Below are 18730 nucleotides of genomic sequence, written 5' to 3' on the forward strand. Positions count from 1 at the left end.
AAAGGTAAGCACAGAACTAAACATCTGAACATTAAAGATCCAAAGTGTCAGCACCCAGCACCACCTCTTAATCTGTAGGACCAAATTGCCACAAATATCACTCATACCCAGGTGAACTTGGTTCTGATCCAGGTAACTGCTAAGTATTCAGGACTGTACCTCTGTAACACATAAACTTTAATTTGGGGGTAAGAGGGATTCCCTGGCGGTCCAGCAGTTAGGACTCTGCCCTCTCACTGACAAGGGCCCAGGTTCAATCTCTGGTCAGAGAACTAAAATCATGTAAGCTTTGAAGCTTAGCCAAAAAAAAAAAAAGTAAAATTTGGGGATGGGGAGCATATATTCAAGCTCTGCTTCACATTTCTTTTCAGCCCGGTCTGATTCTTTTTCCTTAGTAATAAATTAAACACAACTAATGTTCTCACCAAGACCCCCTCTTGAGCACGGGCACTATGCTTCGCATGTTACATACAAAGGTTCATTTAACCCACTAACCTTATGATATATGGACTGCTGCTGCCAATTGTGAAACAGGCAAAGGCTCAGTGTCTTCTCTGGGGTCACACAACCAGGATGTGGTGGAGTTGCGACAAAAAACCCCACCTGACCTTAAATTCCAGGCTCTTTTCCATGACCTCACTCTGTAAAGGTCTGTCGTCCACTACACTGTTTCCCTGTCTACACTGCCCTGCTCATTTTAAGAACACCTTCCTAGTACACTCATTTTTGTAGTAATGACTTGAATCTGCTCAACAGCATTCTGCACAATCACCCTGCCTTTCCGAAGTGTCTGCTTTATCCCCACACTGTGCTCAGTCTAGCTGCAGACGTGAACAGAGGCGCTGCCCTCGAGGGGCTTGCATTCCAAGCTGTGGAGGCGGCTTAAAAGCAGAACAGGGTTTGTGTTGGGTTTTTGGTTTTTTTTTTTAAATGCTTGGCCCTGGTCCACTGCTGGCTGCTGAGAGTGTGACAGTGAACAGAAGCCTGGACTGAGGCCTGTGAGCAGAAACAAGGGACCACTTTGGTCCACGACATGAACTGAGAGTTAATTAAGGACTCTTCACGGTGTTCACTCTGAGCTTTCTCGGCATGAATTCCAAAACTAGAATTGTTTGTCTCTGCAAATTCCTAGCCACAAGCAGATTGAGTGCCTGGATCAGTGCTAGAAGGGAGATACTAAAAGGGAAACATTAAAGTAAAATTAAGTTTGTGGACATTTGAAAAAAATTTTTTTAACCTGTTCATAGTTATGATGCTGGCATCACCATCAAATCCCAAGTCCTGCTGTTTAGTCCCTTGACTCTTGTCAACTCAAGTGGCAAAGATATCACAAGTTCCAGTAAACACATGGCTCATTCTCATGCTGGCAGGAGTGTCTGTGGCCAAGCTTAGGCTACAGCCTTCACAGGGGCAGTATTCCCCACGGCCCAGCAAGGCAGTTACCAGTTATCAAGGGAAGAGAACCCTAAGGTAATAGGTGAGTGTAGGAAGCCCATGGTCATAAACGTCCCCATTTCCCCCCGCCACTGCTGCTGCTGCTAAGTGGCTTCAGCCGTGTCCGACTCTGTGCGACCCCAGAGACGGCAGCCCACCAGGCTCCCCCATCCCTGGGATTCTCCAGGCAAGAACACTGGAGTGGGTTGCCATTTCCTTCTCCAATGCATGAAAGTGAAAAGTGAAAGTGAAGTCACTCAGTCGTGTCCGACTCTTGGCGACCCCATGGACTGCAGCCTACCAGGCTCCTCCGTCCATGGGGTTTTCCAGGCAAGAGTACTGGAGTGGGGTGCCACTGCCTTCTCCGCCTGCCCCCCACCACTAACTCGTGGCAATTCCACGCTTTCTTTAATGAGAAGCCTGTTGCCTTTCTACCCACACCCCTGCCTTCCCTCAGAGGCACTGATTAAGAATGCAGCCTCAATTTGCAGCAAAATGGACGGACCTAGAGATGATCACAGTAAGTGAAGTCAGAAAGACAAATATATCACTTATACGTGGAATCTAAAATATGAAACAAATGAACTTATCTACAAAACAGAAACAGACTCACAGATATTGTGAACAGATTTGCCAAGGGAGGAGGGAGCATGAGGTAGGATGGACTGGGAGTCTGGATTAGCAGATGCAAACTATTATACGGAGAATGAACAAGGTCCTACTGTACAACTGAATCACTTTGCTATACAGCAGAAATACACACACTGTAAATTAACTATACATCAGTTAAACAAATCTTTTAAAAAAGAATATAGGCTTAATGACAATTATCATTTCCACTTAGTGGATGTGCAACTGTGGGCAAGTTACCTGGGTTCCTCATCTCAAAATGGGGTGATCGCAAGTGGCTACCACAAGACTCGATGGGGATAATACAGGTGAAGCACTTGGCACAAAGCCAGGCACAGTGCACGTGCTTGCTAAATGACCGCTGTCCCTCGGGATACAGGGTACCCACAGTCTTGTCCACTCTTTGTCCCATTCATGTGACAGCTCCTGTATCGTTTATTCTTCTGTAAACCAGAGATGACTCTCTGAAGGGGGAGAGGTTAAGAACTACACATTCTGGCATTTTCTCTGCTCTTTGCAGGGATCTAGTCTTGCAGGATGGTCAACAGATGTTTTGAGTTTTTGCTTTATCTAACAAGGAAGAACCTTTTCAAACTCTCAGCAGACTCACACTTCTTTGGAACTCTCTCAGTACCTTATGTAGTGGAAAGCATTCAGTAAAAATCATTGTCGGGTCTGTTTTGATATGAAGGACCTTAGAATCTTTAGAAATGATCTTTACTGTACTAGATGAGAAAACAGTTTAGGTGGGGAAGGAGAAGGCTGCCCATGATGTCAGAGTGAGTTGTGACCCAGACAGGAATGAAACTAAGGCTTTTAACTTCCATCTCAGCACTGCTTCCCCCTAAAAGATACTGCCACAAGTCAAAACACAGCTAACCAGCTTTACCTTTCTACATACCAAATGGTAAGGTCAGTGTCGTGCTAATGTCATGTTTCAAGAGAAGCAAAATTCTGGGAATTCCCTGGTGGTCCAGGCGCTTTCACTGCCAGGGCCTGGGTTTAATCCCTGGTGGGGGAATTAAGACCCTGCATGCTGCGTGTGGTGCAGCCAAAAATAAAAGCAAATGATACTAAGAAATATATCCTCACTATGAAAAATTCTTCAGATACTAACTTTCTATATACAATGAAATAACAGAATGCTTTAGATAGTGAAATATACTGATTGCTAAGATTCGCAATGTTCTGTTTCCCCACAAAATTCACATGTTGAAAACCTCACACCCAAGGTGATGATATTAGGAGGTGGTGCCTTTGGAAAGTGCTAGATTCAGGGCAGAGGCTTAATGAATGAGATTAATGCCCTTATAAAAGAGGCCCCAGAGAGCTCCCAGCCCTTCTGCCATGTGAAGCAATAACAAGAAGCCTGCAACCTGGAAGAGGTGAGGGCCCTATTCCAGGTGGAAGACCTTGCTGGAACCTTGACCTTGAAGTTCCTAGTCTCCAGAACTGTAAGAAGTAAGTGTCTGCTGTTTATAAGTCACCCAGCCTGTGGCATTTTGTTACAGCTACCTAAGAAGATCAAGAAGTCCAACTTTTGAAGAATAAGAAATATTATGAAATGAAATACTCTGGCATCCTCAGTACGATTGCTCTTTCTATGGGCCAGAAGGTATCTAGAGAGCATTACTTTAGGCGATGATCACAATCCTGGCTTGTGTCACATGTCGCAGACTCTTTGGACAGCACAGTCCCCAACCTTCTCTTTGTACCAACACGCAATGTAAAGTTCCACCCAGATTCCAGTTTTTAGTAACTAAATAAAATCAGTTAAGCATTTTAATTAAAAATAAACATAAGATGCAAACAACGGGGAACCCATAAAGAGAAGGCTCACAAGCTCACTCCCAGCAGCATCCACCCGTGAACTTAGAACCGAGCCTGTCGACGGCTGTAGTTACGACACATTATCTGTCAAAGCCCTCCATGTGCAGCCAAGGCGACTGCAGACCCAGGTCGAGCAGCAATGTAGATTCCACAACCAGAATGTTTAATTACCTATTTCCATGAGAAAGAGGCAAACGACAAGGTGAGTATCACAGATTTCTTAAAAAAAAATTGTTTCTAGATATTTTTTTGAAGTCAGAAAACACTGAACTCCAACTCCTACACTTTATATGATTACCAGACTGAACCATTTCGATGGCTCTTTTAATTCAAAAAATAGTCAAGTATTGGATTATCACACTGATCTAACATGTGGCATTATAAGGGAACCCAAGATCTCGGTCATCAAGAAATAATCTTCCTGAAACCCTCAAGCATGGTTTCAGGAAGATTATTTCATACTAACTTTCTTCAGTGAGTTCTGGGGTGGAAAAAGTGGGAAGATCTGGGGCTAACAGTTGTCCAAGTAACAACTCCATTGACTAGAACTCAGAATCTCCTAAGCATTCCTATTAAAGTTTTACTGAGGAATAATTTATGAGAAGTCTGTGGCATGTTGTGAAAAAAAATACATCTGACATTTAAGACCATTTTATAACATCTCTCTTGTAAGAGGACCTGGAGGTGCGGCAGGTTTCAGCCTCGCTCATGCCTGGGGGAGAGTTGAAGATTTTAGCAGTTCTGGGCAGGAGCCTGGCACTGCTTCAAAGCTCCGAGGCCTGGGCAGGCTCTCTGTACAACCTGAGGTGCTGTTGGGCAAACAGCATCTCCATTCCTATCTGGGGCCTCAGCACTGTTTGCCCTTCAAGGTTCCCCGCTGCCTAAGGAAACATGCGAAATATTTCCGTGAAGGACTGCTGTGTGGAAGCAACAGGAAATAAAGGTTTACTCCAGTGACTCCCTGCTAATGCAGGGGCGGAGGTCGCATCTGAGAATCACAGTTTTCCAACTGACTTGTTATTTTTACCAGATGTGTTGTGCACACTATTTGAGAGGTGGTTTTGTTTTCTGGAATAAAGGGGACTTGATCATAAGCTATATTCTGGTTAAGCATTAAAAACCAGCCCAAATTCAAAGCGACAGGGAAGAAAGGAACCTCCTCAGAGACATGACTTTTATATTTTCTTAGGGTGTAAGAGATGTGAGACATTCATGTACTCTGTAACTTCCTGAAGGAAGTAAAATGTCAGTTCTTAGAAAAGTCAACCTTTACCATCTTCTAACAAAGGTATTAGGCTAAAGAGACTTCACTGGACCAGTGTGACCCTAATATGAAAACTGGAGCCAGGGGCACCCTGAGAGGCCCTCATGACATCTCTTGCTTCTCCCAACCACTTGCCCAACTCCCACCACTGGCACCATCTCCATTTGGATAAGGCACCTATGAATAGAGCGCCCTTTCTTTCCACTCCCACAGCCAAGCCTTTCTCAAGCTGCGTCATATGTCTGAACGTTCCTCTACCTTCTCCTGGCCCCTTCAAGCTAAGCTGCCTCATTCATGCCCTTCCAATGGTTCCCATATCCCCCCAAAACATTTTCTAAAATGGGACAGATCCCCCAAAAGGATGGAAGACAGATTTCCATAGCCCCAACCCACCTAGACATGGAAACTACAGGTTTACATCTTTCTTGCCCATATATGTAATCTGCATACTTTGCTTATTAATTTATATATTTGTCCAAAGCACTATTTTCTCCCATCTGCTGGTTCTGGCTCAGAACACGAGCTTCAGAGAGTGGTGTCATCAGCTTCCCCACATGAAGAAAGACTGACGACACAGGGGATATTCTGCCTACAGAAGCGTGGAGCGGAAGCCGGGGGCTGAGAGGCTGGCAGGGCAGTGTGGGTTTTGCCTCCATTTCCCAGCTGCTACCTCCGGGTAATATGCCTTGCCTTTATGAGCTTCACTTTCCTCCTCTGCAAAGTGTGAAATGGTAGGAACTTATCCTTGAGCTCAGCATGAGGGCTAAATGTAACATACATAAACCTTGCATACACGGAGGAATCTAAGTCCTGCACTGACCAAAGCCGCTTCTCCCAAACTCTGCCTACACCTTTTATAAATAGTTCACTTATTTAGATCTTCTTAAATTACCCGATTTGACTGTGGTGTGTTTCCTGCCAGGACTCCAATATGCTCAGTAAGTGACATTTTCCTTAATTCGTCTTCCCTTGCTCTCCCCTGATATTTGGCTTTGTACCCTGAGAAAAACTTGCTGCTTTAAAAAATATACAACCCTGTATTCTTCAACATTTAGTTACTCAACACCTTGAACACTGACATGATGTGGAAGTCTGGTTGCCTCAAACCATAAATTGTCACCACAGCCAGCTTGACCCCTATTTCAAGTTTCTGAATTCCTCACCGATTGGCAGGGCCATAAAATCTCCAGCCTTCAGGGACAGATCACCTAGACCAGCATCTCCCAAAACGTGTCCCACTAAACACCACTGCCAGAGAAGTTAGCAGGTATGTAAAAGAAAAGGTATTACAGAATCTAACAAGTTTGCAAAGACTTTCCATGTGACCCTCAATGACACTTAGGCATCTGAGAAGCACTGTCATAAAGAATCCTGTTGAAATTCACTAAAACAGCATTTCACTAACTTATCTGGCCACAGAAACCCTTGCCCATTTCTATTCTTGGAGCATCCAATAACATCGTGCAGAACAGATTTCTAAAAAACACCCCAGGATGGGGAAAGAGGAAAAATTCACTTTCCTAAAACAGGTCAGTTATAAAGGGCAGAGCTGGCTTCAAACCCATGCCTCTCAGACCCCAAACCTCTGCTCCTCCCACTACAGCTGAGGCTCGCTAAGTTCACTGCACAGAATCACCAGGCATGCTTGTTAAACTGCAGATGGCCGAATCCCACTTGGAATTTCTAATTCAGCGAGATCGGTGTGGGTTTCCAACTAGCTTTCAGGCAATGCTCGAAGCAGTGAGAACCCCTGCACTACACCCACCAGTAGTGATACAGGGGTGGAGAGGGCCTTGGCCTAGAGACTGAGGACCTAGTGGGGAAGCCAGGGCATAAACACGGGAAAACGCCTAAATGGCCACAAGGTTAATAGCTAACAGCTCGGCACACAAGGCTACATCTAACCCACAAGCAAATCCAACAGCCCAGAGTCCAGACTGAAAAAACTAGACATTGGGAGCTAAACTGGATCTTAAAGGATAGGAAGGCCCAAGTGAAAAAGGAGGAGGGGAGCATTCCAAGTGGCAATAGTTGGTACGGCCCAAATATTTGTTTGTAGAGTCACAGCCTTTCGTAGCTGGAAGGGACCTGGCCTCATATCTCTGAAGAGCACCCTGGTTCTTACATTTGAATATGTGTGTGACTGCTATTTCAAAAATCCACAACAAAACACTTAACACAGATAGAGAAGCTCCTCTCCAAGTAAGTGATTTGGAGGACCCAGCAAAGGTCTTCCGCTCACTTAGCATGCTCGTCCTCTCACCTGGTACCCAGCAGCCCACCTCCAGGACATTAAAGCAAGGCCCAAGGACAGCTGGCCACTAAGCCTGCAAGCCAACGGGCTCATTCTTTTCTTAGTGGGTGTGAAACAGTCAAAACTGTTGGTCCTCCTGCAAGCGCCATTCTAATGGGGCTTTGAGGACATGCAAGTTTCTAGACATTTTCTTCATCCCCACCCTTCAAATAAAAGACTATCTGGGAATATAAGCTTCAAAAGTTGGCTACAGCAAATTTCCTCAAAGGAACGCCCAAGAGTGAAAATGCCATTCTCTGTGATCAGGTCCAGGGCCACGTTAACTCACATGGCCCCTAACTCCGGTCTTGTGATGCTGTCCCTGGCTGCTGCTTCCAGTGAAACAGCAATGCCCTCACTGGGGTAGGGATGCAGCAAGCCGGCCTTTCCCTCCTAACGTTCAGTGAACCTAAGACAGGGTGCAAGGGACACCAACTGAGACACAAACCGCCCTTCCAGTTAAGGCAGAGAAAACACGGGATAAATCAGAGGGCAAGTCCTGAGGAGAGTGAAGATGAAGAGCTGAAGGTGGAGGTGGTGATTTCCAGGGGAGTGAGGAAGTGGGATGCAGGAGGGGACGGCAGATGGTTCATGAGCACCTGCCCACTCTCTGTCACCCTCATAAAGTCCTCTGTGGTGGATCAATGCTTCCATTTACAGAGGAGGAAACAAGTGACTTGCCCCAGGTCACACAGCAAGCAAATGACAACATGGGGGTTTTAGCTCTGGCTTGTCTGAATCCAAAAGTGGTGGTCTTCGATGATGTAAGATGTACAGGTGACACAGACCCTGTGACTTCCAAAGTCAACTAAAACAGAGTAAGTATATGCTCCAGTCTTTGCCAAAGATTGGACTTATAATTTAAAATACACTGAAATTAAATAAATTTGAGTCAGATAGACATAGACACACACAAGCTATATATTTGCCTAAATGTAAAATATTAAGTATTCGTTAAGTTCTACAATAGATATGTATGAGGGAAAAGTTTGGACCATTTGTTAAAAATTATCACCGCTGGCAAAACATTTTTTGCCTCTGAAGGGGTTTGGACATATTAGTATAATAGCCTGAACTACAATCTTCTGTTTTCTCCTCCAGGATACTACACAAAAGCAACACAGAACGGAGGGAGGGATGGGTGAACATTTCAGTATATTTAGGAGAGAAGGAACCCACAGATTCAAAAACTATATTATGGCTTCTGAAAGCCACTAGGAGTGGTTCAGAAACATGCAGAGATAAGTGCAGGATCCACGTGTTCCCACATCACACAAAATGATTAACATTACTAAATACATAGAGACCTGTCTACATGCCCAGCACTGGTCTGAAAGCTTTACATAAATCAGTGTCTTTAATCATTACCTCCTACCTATGAGATAAATACTATCTTAGAAATGGGGCACAGAAGGATAAAGTAACCAAAACAAAATAGTTCAATAGTAAATGGAGAAAGTAGGATTTAAATCCAGGCCTTTGGGCTTCAGTGCCCACACTTATCAGCACTGAGACAGGTTGACTATCCTACAGCAGATGTACAAGATAACACTATACCATGATTTCAGTGGCAAAGGATTAAAACAACCTAAATGACATTCCCAGGCCACTGTTTGTGTGTTATGACATCTATTCAATGGAAATAACAAATGATGAAGTAGCTCAAAATATAAGATGGAATGATTTCTGAGATGATGATTAAATAGAAAAGCCAAGTTCAAAACCCTGTGGACAGTATGTTGTCCTTTGTAGGAGGAAAACATACATACATACATATTTAAAATACAGAGAACATTTCCAACAGTACACAAGAAACTGCTGCCCACAACTGATGCTGAAACAACAACAATGGAAGAGATGGAAGATTCACTTTTACAACAAATCTTTTTTCTAATTTTTGAATTCTGAACATGGTCATATCTCATCTAGATAAGGCAAACTCAAAAACAAAGATCATTTGAAGAGAATCATGGTGAAACGTTTTCCAACCTAATTCCCAGTAGAAAGGGTAAGTAGAATATTCTGGGATAAACTATATGAGAAAAAAATCTAAAAAAGAATGAATACATGTATATGTATAACTGAGTCACTTTGCAGTACACCTGAAACTAACATTGTAAATCAACGATATACTTCAATAAAATTAAAAATTTTTAAATAAGTCATCTTAAAACTAAAAAAGAAAAAGGAAGGAAGGAAGGGTGCTGTAAACAAAAAGTGATCAGAACAGTCTTTCTGACAATTTTCTATTCATTCCATAGAGAGAAGTGAATAACTTCCTGCAATTCTTCATAATAGAGATTCTGAAATGCTTAGAGCTAAAAAAGAAAAAAAATGACACCATTCACTTTCTTCAACTCAGACTTGTGTTTCTTAAAAATGCAGTGGACACATAGCAAGAAAGAATTCTTTGTACAGGTGGCAGTAAAAGGCGTTTCAATGCTTGGGCTTGGGGTGTGCATGACAGCACGTGAGAAATCCCTAAAAAAATAAAGATGGCACAGGTAGTGAGCCAGCACAACCTCGGTGTGCGCGAAATAGCAGTGGGCATGCCACCTCCATGCCACTGGAGAAACGGAGTCTCTCATGTCCTACAAAGCATGCAAAGCATCTTGCTTTGCCAAATTTAACCAGGGACATTATTTTTAAGTTACTATAATTAGTTCACATTTGTCTATGAATCAGCCTTTATGAGGCAATCGTATCTAAGCCCCATCAGATGAAACCTGAGGCGACATCATCTCTGTTTATTATTTTGAAGAGAAAGAAAGGGTGCCAAGTTTCCTGCAACACCCAACTCAAACCCTGAAATGTGGAGGACAGAATGTCCCGTAGTCCACGTTTGAAGATAGGAATATATTTTCATCTAATACATCAGTCCCAGGTTCAGCTGGCAACAGGAAGGAACTGAATTCCAGAGGTCAAAAATAGGACTTAAGTATTAAAGCACCTTTCAGTGCTCATATAGGATCCTATTTATGTTTTAACCCCTTCCACTGCAGCAGTTCTAAGAAGTGTTCACGCTTGTGAACAGACATGAAAACATTTCAATCTAAAGCTCTCTGCCTACAGATTGACAAGAGATTGGCAAACGTGAGCATTTTAAAGCTATTTTTACATTCCCTGATCCACGGCTTTCATAATTAAGTTTCTCACAAAGAATGAAGAGTTTCAACAGCAAATATAAAGGCAAGGGAAGGGGGAGTATTCCTCTTTAGCCAGGGCTTCTGCTGAATGAAACGGCTCATCTAGGGGGCTCTGAAATCAGGTACATAAATACAGCAGGATCTCCAAAAGGAGCCCAGCCAGGGAGCAGGCAACACTAAGGCAGTGAGCATCCGGAAGAGGTTTAAATGGGCTACATTAAGTCCCAGGACCAAACTGGAGGCTCAATGCTGTAATTCACAGAGAACATCAGTTAGCAGCATGGCAGGAACACAGCATGTTTGACCGAGGCCAGAAGGTGCAGGAGAGGGGTAGCTGCTATTCACTTGTCAGAAATTATACTGAAGTTTTAATATTTTCACGTACGTCCATGTGTCCTTGACAAATACATACATATGCTCTTTTATGGCAAAGACCATGGGTTCCAGTTTTGATATTTACCAGCCAGATTCCCTTCAGTAGACCATTTTAACCAAAAAGAATTTCATTTTTTCCCCTCGAACATAACAACAAAAACAAATAAGCAACAGGGAATGATACCTGCTTTGTCTAATCTCACAGGAATTCTATAAGAACTCAAGTGAAATAATTTTACAGTTTTTTTTTAAATTCACCAAACATTTATATGACACTATATGCCAGGCACAAGGTGCTGGACAATTCTTACTTTTAACAAACTGCTGACACAGGTACTATTATTATCCCTGTTTTAAGGATAAGAAAACAGAGGCTCAATAATGTGCTTCTGGTCGCACAGCTAGGAGGTGGGATCTGAGCTCTGCAGGCTCACTCTTTCCAGGTGAGGACTCCAAAGGTGGCTCAGTGGTGAAGGATCTGCCTGCCAACGCAGGAGACGTGAGTTCGATCCCTGAGTCAAGAAGACCCCCTGGAGAATGAAATGGCAACCCACTCCAATATTCTTGCCTGAAAAATCCCATGGGCACAGGAGCCTGGCAGGCCACAGTCCACAAGGTTGCAAAGAGTCAGACACGATTTAGTGACTGAGCACGCACATGCAGACTAAGTCTATAGTATGTGCTGCTATACACTATACTATGTAGCCCATCATAATTATCATGAATTCCTTCACTTAATCCCAGTTTCACAAATGAGGAAAAGAATGCTCAGAGGTTAAGTCACAAGCAAGCCAAGATCATAAAGAATGCATGGCAAGGAGCCAGGATTTGCAATTGGGTCTGTGCCTCTCCGGACCCTGCACTTTCTTTCTTTCTTTTTTTTTCTTTTTATGCCACAAGGTAAGGAGATCTTGGTTCTTGGAGCAGGGATCAAACCTGTGGCCCCTGCAACAGAAGCTCACAGTCCTAACCACTGGACTGTCAGGGAATTCCCCAGACCCTGCACTCTTATTGAAGTTAAAAAATTTCAATCCACAAATATTTATTCTGCAACTCCTGTGTTCTAACACACTTCTTTAAAATGGTAAGGAGGTGGTGGTGGAACCGAAAGGCTTTTGTTATCACCTCAGTACTAAACTAGCCCCACCCACACTCACCAAGTCCAGACCCTACTCACAGCAGGTGCCCAGTGATAGCTCATGCCACTGAGGATGAAGATGACGACAGGGGCATTTCAAGTGTTGGCATATACTTTCAAAGGGGAATTAGACTCCTCAACCTGGAGGGGAAAAAGCCCTACAGGTGAGGATGCTGACAGTTATTAAGATGAACAGGTGTGACCGAGCTAACAGGTGGGACCTTTGTAGGTACTCTGTTAATTCCTACTCAGCTTTCAGCTCCAGAAGCCGGCTGACCAACTCATCCTGATCCTCCCTGGACTTCCCCAGCAGTCTCATGTCACCCTGGAGGGGTAAATATTAGATTGGCCTTCCACCCCGACACCCCTGGTTCCAGCATAGGTGCTTGCAAATAAAAGGCACTCGCTCACACTGTGGATGAGATGCATGGAGGGAGCAGTGTTTTATTACCCCCAGCTCACTCGCACTCCACAAGAGTTGCCAAGCAGCAGTTCCCACACAGCAAACGGACTATGTGAGAATCATTTTAATTAGCACTTTCATTGTTTGTATGCAAATGTACATTCCTAAAACGAGCCCTTTAAAGAGCTCTCCCCTAGGTTGATATCCCTGAGATTTTTCTGTAAATCCTTTTACATAGATAGTAAAGAGAAATTTCAATCTAGCTTGAATCTGTAATAACGGAGTTAAGGTGCTTTTCTTTACAGGAATGACAAGCCTAAAATGAGGGTGCCAGGACACAGCTGCTCCTTGACTTACTCATCCCAAAATAGCAGGCCCCTCAGAGCACTCTTCCAATACCCGGTTCCAGAAAAGTGACACACCACCCCCCGCTACCTGCATCCCCCTGGATTAGAGAGCCCTCAAAGTTATCACAAGCAAACTTTCCAACCTCCCCTTCTGTTCCCTTCCCCGAATGTCCTGCTACAAGCTCAGACAGTCCATTCTCTCTGCTGGCCCATCCCCAGTCTGTTCCCTTCCTTTGGTTCTGACCCAGGGGCTGGGCGGCTTTGGTTCTGTGCCTTAGCTCAAGGAGAGGCCCAGATGCTCCTTGAGAATTCAACCCTGGCAGAGGGCTCCGTGGACCCAGCCCGGGCCTGCCCAGCCCTGGGTGGGTGTTCCAAAAAGTTCGTCTCTTGGGGAGTCAGGGTGGGAATAAAAGTTCTGGGTGGTCAGCATGGCTGAATCCTGCCGTGAGTCACTAACCCAGCCCTGTAGAGTTATACCAGGCAGCCAGTCACCACTTAAAATTAGAGAGAACATGACAGCAAGAAGCAAACTTCTCAGAAGGGCACACAGGGAAGGTAGAGGTTGCTTACCTGAGCTTGGAGGGAAAACTCCTGCAGTCCAAAAGGGTGGGGAGGACTGGAGTCAGGAAAGCCCTGGAAAGTTCTTTAAAGGGCTGCAAAGCACTGGGAATGCTCAATTTGCATGTCTGGGCCACAGGAGGGGGGAACGCGTTGACATTGAACAAAAGGATGGTACTATCTGTCAGAAGATAAGTCCAGAGGCTAATGTCTGGAATGACTTAAAACACATGAGAAATGTGAATAACTGTGAAGGGTGGGTTTTTTTTTTTTTCCCTTTCTTTTTTTTTTTTTTAACTTATGATCAGAGCCAGAAGCAAAGCAAAGAAGTAACAGGCCTGCTTAGGGCAGGCAGTGTAATGTGACAGCAAGCAGAGAAACAGCTGCTGACCGGTACTGCGCACCTTCTCCATCTGAGAGATGGTTCCTCATCCAGGAAGAAGCACCTGTGGTAAGAGTGACTGAAAACTGAAGACAGGTGTGGAGCCAGGAGCAGAGCCACAGACACTTTAAGTCAGGTCTTCAGGCTCAGATGAATCAGACCACAGTCGAAGTATCAGCAGATGTCAGACATGAATCACTTAATCCTTCAGAAACCTCTGAGAAAGGAATGGTGTTGAAAGAGGAGGAAGTGATTAACAAGAGGAAGGTTCTAGAAGATGCCCAGAGAAGCTCTAGCCTAGAGACTTCACAAGATCTGACACAGCTTCACTAGGAATAAAAACCAAATTAACCATTCCCTTTTAGATTAGATTAGACTAATAGTTCAGTTAAGTGTCACTTGAGTCCCATGATGTCCCTGCAAACACCACTGAAGAAATGTGAGCAACTAGGTGGGTTTATATATAGACAATTGAACCACCAGGTCACACGCATGTGGATTTAGCCGCAACCTCTTCGTTTTGGTCAAGAATATGTGTCTGGAGGTGACACAAATGAGGGAGGGACCATCACCTTGTAAGATGCTAAAAGATGGATTTTCAAAGCTCACAGGTTATAAAATGAATCAAATCTAACAAAATGAAATTAAGGTGAAAACGTGAAGGCTACATCTTTTTGAAGGAAACTGGAGAAGGGGTAGTACTTTGGTTGACCACATGCTTCATGTGACCAACATCCTGAAGTGGTTACCAAAAACAGTAGCCAAGTCTTGGCTATCTCAGGGTCCTTATGATGAACCCCTCAGAGCCTCTGGGTAGGAGGTCCTTTGGCTTCAGCAACCAACACAGCTCTGGAACCCCAAGAGAGCCCCTTCTCATTTAGGGAGTTCTTAGAGGAGAGCTCAGCTGTGGCTGGGGCTCAAGAGAGGCCCCCACTTGAGATACCTCTTAGGACACACCTTCAGGTAAGATGAGACGCTGCAGTGAGATGCTGACACCTTAGAAACACCTGCCAATCGACACCTGCTATCGTCAAGGCTGGTTCTGTCTCAAGGTGGTCATTCTCAAAACTGGCCAGCATAAGGACCACTGCTGGTGAGGGGATGGGTCAGGGAGGAGTGAGTGTCAGGAGCATTTCAAATTTGGTGACGTCCTTCTCACCCAGTGACCTTGACTGACAAGCCAAGATCCCTGAATGGAAACGCCTGGTTGGAATGCCTTCTTAGCTCAGTGAGACAAGCACCTCGGGAGTCATTTATTCCAAGGAAGGGGACATCCCTAAAGGAAATGAGTAGATGCTAAGCAGAGAATACAGCAAATCAAAATACTTCTGACGCAGTCCAAACCCTTGGCTGATATACTTTCAGTTCAATACCTGGAACTCAAGACCAGCCCAGAGGGAATTCGAAACAGACTCCCAAGTGGCTGGGAGCCAAGAAAGTCTAAAGTGACTTCAGAAACCTCTAACATCAAAGACACTGGGCATGTCTGAAGCCAAAGGACCTCTGAGCTGAAGTAGGCTAAAGGGGGCATTGGACACCATCTAGCTCTTACTATTAAAAGTGGGGAGGAGAATATGAGGTGCTTGTGGGAGGCAGTGCTGGAGAGTTCCCTAAAGCAATGAATTTGAAGACCCTGGTCTTCAAAGTACTTTTTCCAAAATGAGCATTTTTTTCATCATGTACTATTTGGTTAGTTAACAGAGGAACCAAAAGGTTCAAACCGGTCAACCCATCCCTTGTGCTCAATGACTGGACCTTCCATTCCTGGATCTGACCCTGAGATACTTTGGACCACGGGTGACGGGCAAAGAGTTCAGCTGATCCGCAGTGAACTGAAACCGACCTCACAAAACTGCATCATTCATGAGCAGGCAGTAAGGGAACGAGCAACACCCCACCCTCTGTCCCGCCCAGACTTTAACCCTAAACAGAACATTCTAAATCTCAGATACTGTCCAAAAGCTCAGAGACACATTTTGGAGATGCAAAATATACAAACAAGCATTTCTAGACACTCCACCTAGTATCCCATACTCCAGGGATGGGTCTGGAAGCTGAGAGGTAACTTTCTTTCTCTCCCTCAAGGCGCCTCCTTTCAGTGCCCTGGCGGCTCTTCTTGCTCCAAGAAGGAAACTTCCACCCAACACTACCGGTCTTTAACACGCGCTAAGGGCAATCTGGAGTCAGGCGCAGGAGTGACAACAGCCAGGAGGGACAGGCTGAAGCACAAGCACTGAGTATTTGAAACCACAAGCCCTGAATCTGCAATTCCTCTGTTTACTTAGAAACAGTTGCTGATGCTCACCCCAAAGATAAACAAGGACAAACCCGGAAAGGGAAGGGGAAGCAGTGAGGTAAGAGCTGCTGTAAAGCTGGCAGCACGCAGAGGAAAAGCGCTGTCAGGACGCAGTCTTCCTCCTGACAAGAAGAATGAGATAACAGACTGCTATGAATAGTGATTAGAGGCTGTACCCGGGCGCGAAGCAGACGCAGAGACTCACCACCTTCACACACTGAAAAGTCATCCGCAGACTATTTGGAGGTTGCTATGCTAGAGTGGAAAGAACACGGCATGTGAAGTCAGAAGAGGTGACTGAGACCTGGCTCTGCCTCGAGCAAAGCTGTGTGACATCAGGCCTGGCACTCAACCTCTCTGAGTTTCAGTTCTCTGTGAACTTTAAAATGAAGGAGTAGATTTACACTAGCCAAGACATGCAAACAACCTAAACGTCCATCAACAGATAAGTGCAAAAAGAAGACGTGGTGTATACATATGAAGAAATATTATTCAGTCTTAAAGAACGAAATGCCATTTGCAGCAACATGGATGCAACTAGAGATTATCATACTAAACAAAGTAACTCAGGAAGAGAAAGACAAATACCGTATGATATGTGGATTCTAAAATACGACACAAATGAACCTATCTATCGGAGAAGGCAATGGCACCCCACTCCAGTACCCTCGCCTGGAAAACCCCATGGACGGAGGAGCCTGGTAGGCTGCAGTCCATGGGGTCGCTGAGGGTCGGACACGACTGAGCAACTTCACTTTCACTTTTCACTTTCATGCATTGGAGAAGGAAATGGCAACCCACTCCAGCATTCTTGCCTGGAGAATCCCAGGGACGGGGGAGCCTGGTGGGCTGCCGTCTATGGGGTCGCACAGAGTTGGACACGACTGAAGCGACTTAGCAGCAGCAGCAGCAGAACCTATTTATGAAATAGAAACAGGAGGCAGAGGGAGGGAAGGATTGGAATTTGGGGATTAGCAGATGCAAACTATTATATATATGATGGATAAATGACAAAGTACTACTGTATATACAGCACAGGCAACTATACTCAATATCCTGGATGGAAAAGAATATATGTCTATAAGAAAATAGAATAAAATGAATGAGTTAGACTAGCTGCCATTATAGTTTTCTTCCAGTCCTTACATTCCATTATACTATTATACTAAATACTGCAGCTCAACCAGTCATGTCCCCTTCTACTGAATACCTTCTGTATGTCCAGTGCTCTGCTGAGTACTAGAACAGTCTTGCTCTCAAGGAACCATCCAATCACTTATGCTAGCAGCCTGTAAACAAGATTCTACAGTACGCAGGGAGAGACACGCAGACAGGGTGAAGAGTCAGCTGACCCAGCACAGAAAGAGGGCAATCAGGAACAGCTTCCCAGAAGTGATGCCCAGGCCAGTAAGGGCAAAAGGAGTCTTATGTACAAAATGATCCCCAGAGAGGAATGGCCCAATAGGGCATGCATGATGGGAGGAGTTCAGAGATAAAGTAGTAAGAAAAGCTACAGTCAGCACCCCAGAACTCCTACAGTCCTCTGCTGTTCATCCTAACACCTCCCTATACAGCCACACTCTTAGGGTCAGCGCACGCCAACCCAAGGCCAGTCCACCAAGCAATCATCCAACTCCTGCCCCGAGCCTGTCCCTCTTCCCCTGAGTCACATGGCCAAGCTACACCTGCTTCACACACAGGCTTCCTCCCCGTCACATAGCAGGCCTTGCTTTCAACCCCTGCTCAGTCCTGGTGCCCAACCCACAGCAGCTGTTCCAAATAGTTTCCATCTTCCTCAGAGCCGTGGCCGAAGCCCACCAACCCCACTCATGCTCAGCGGACCACCCTCCCCACCTCCTCTGCTCCTGGGAACGCCTGTCCAAGCACTGCTCTGTAGCAACCTTTCTGCCCATCTGTCTCAGCTCCTTCCTGCAGAGCCCGGGCCAAGCTGTGGGGACCTCTGCTCATCAATACAGAAGAAGGTAAAAGGAAACGGAAACTACAGTCATCCACTCATGCAGGCTGCTGCCCATGCTTCTGATTGGACTCTGAAACAGCACACTTAAGTGGGATGAGGTCTATGTGTATACCCGCATGCCAAAAGGTTTTATGCAAATATTATTAGCTAATAACCATTGCTTGAAGAAACAAGTACTTTTTTTTTTTGGCAGCACCATTCAGCATGTGGGATCTTAGTTCCCTGACCAGGGATCAAACCTGTGCCCCCTGCAGTGAAGCACAGAGTTTTAACCACTGAACCTCCAGAGAAGTCCCCAAACAAGTAAACAGATTTAGATGCTGAGTTGCAAATACACAGTATCTCCAGGCATGTGAACCAGGAATATAGCCTGCTGCTGCTGCTAAGTCACTTCAGTTGTGTCCGACTCTGTGTGACCCCATAGACGGCAGCCCACCAGGCTTCCCCGTCCCTGGGATTCTCCAGGCAAGAACACTGGAGTGGGTTGCCATTTCCTTCTCCAATGCATGAAAGGGAAAAGTGAAAGTGAAGTCGCTCAGTCGTGCAGGACTCTGTCAAAAACATCCTTTGTATTAACACAATGGCAAGGCCTTTACCAACTGGTCCCTGCTTTGTTCCTACACACACAACGTTCATTTAATGCCAACCCAAGAAGC

The 18730-nt window shown here is 45.0% G+C and overlaps 1 protein-coding gene across 48 annotated transcripts in view; it reads right to left on the reverse strand.

The window, feature by feature from the left end:
• SORBS1 (sorbin and SH3 domain containing 1) overlaps positions 1 to 18730 on the reverse strand; it is a 231492-nt gene that overhangs the window by 140337 nt on the left and 72425 nt on the right. For 4 of the 48 annotated variants that reach the window (XM_044935443.2, XM_044935442.2, XM_044935440.2 and 1 more), the window contains one exon: positions 13823 to 14017. The exons of the other annotated variants lie outside the window; for them this stretch is intronic. In XM_044935443.2, the coding sequence (XP_044791378.2) occupies positions 13823 to 13850 (28 nt within the window). In that variant the 5' untranslated portion in view covers positions 13851 to 14017. The remainder of the gene's footprint in view (positions 1 to 13822; positions 14018 to 18730) is intronic. 48 annotated transcript variants of the gene reach the window in all.

This window comes from Bubalus bubalis, chromosome 23 (assembly GCF_019923935.1).
Source record: "Bubalus bubalis isolate 160015118507 breed Murrah chromosome 23, NDDB_SH_1, whole genome shotgun sequence".
In the NCBI taxonomy this organism is placed as follows: domain Eukaryota; kingdom Metazoa; phylum Chordata; class Mammalia; order Artiodactyla; family Bovidae; genus Bubalus; species Bubalus bubalis.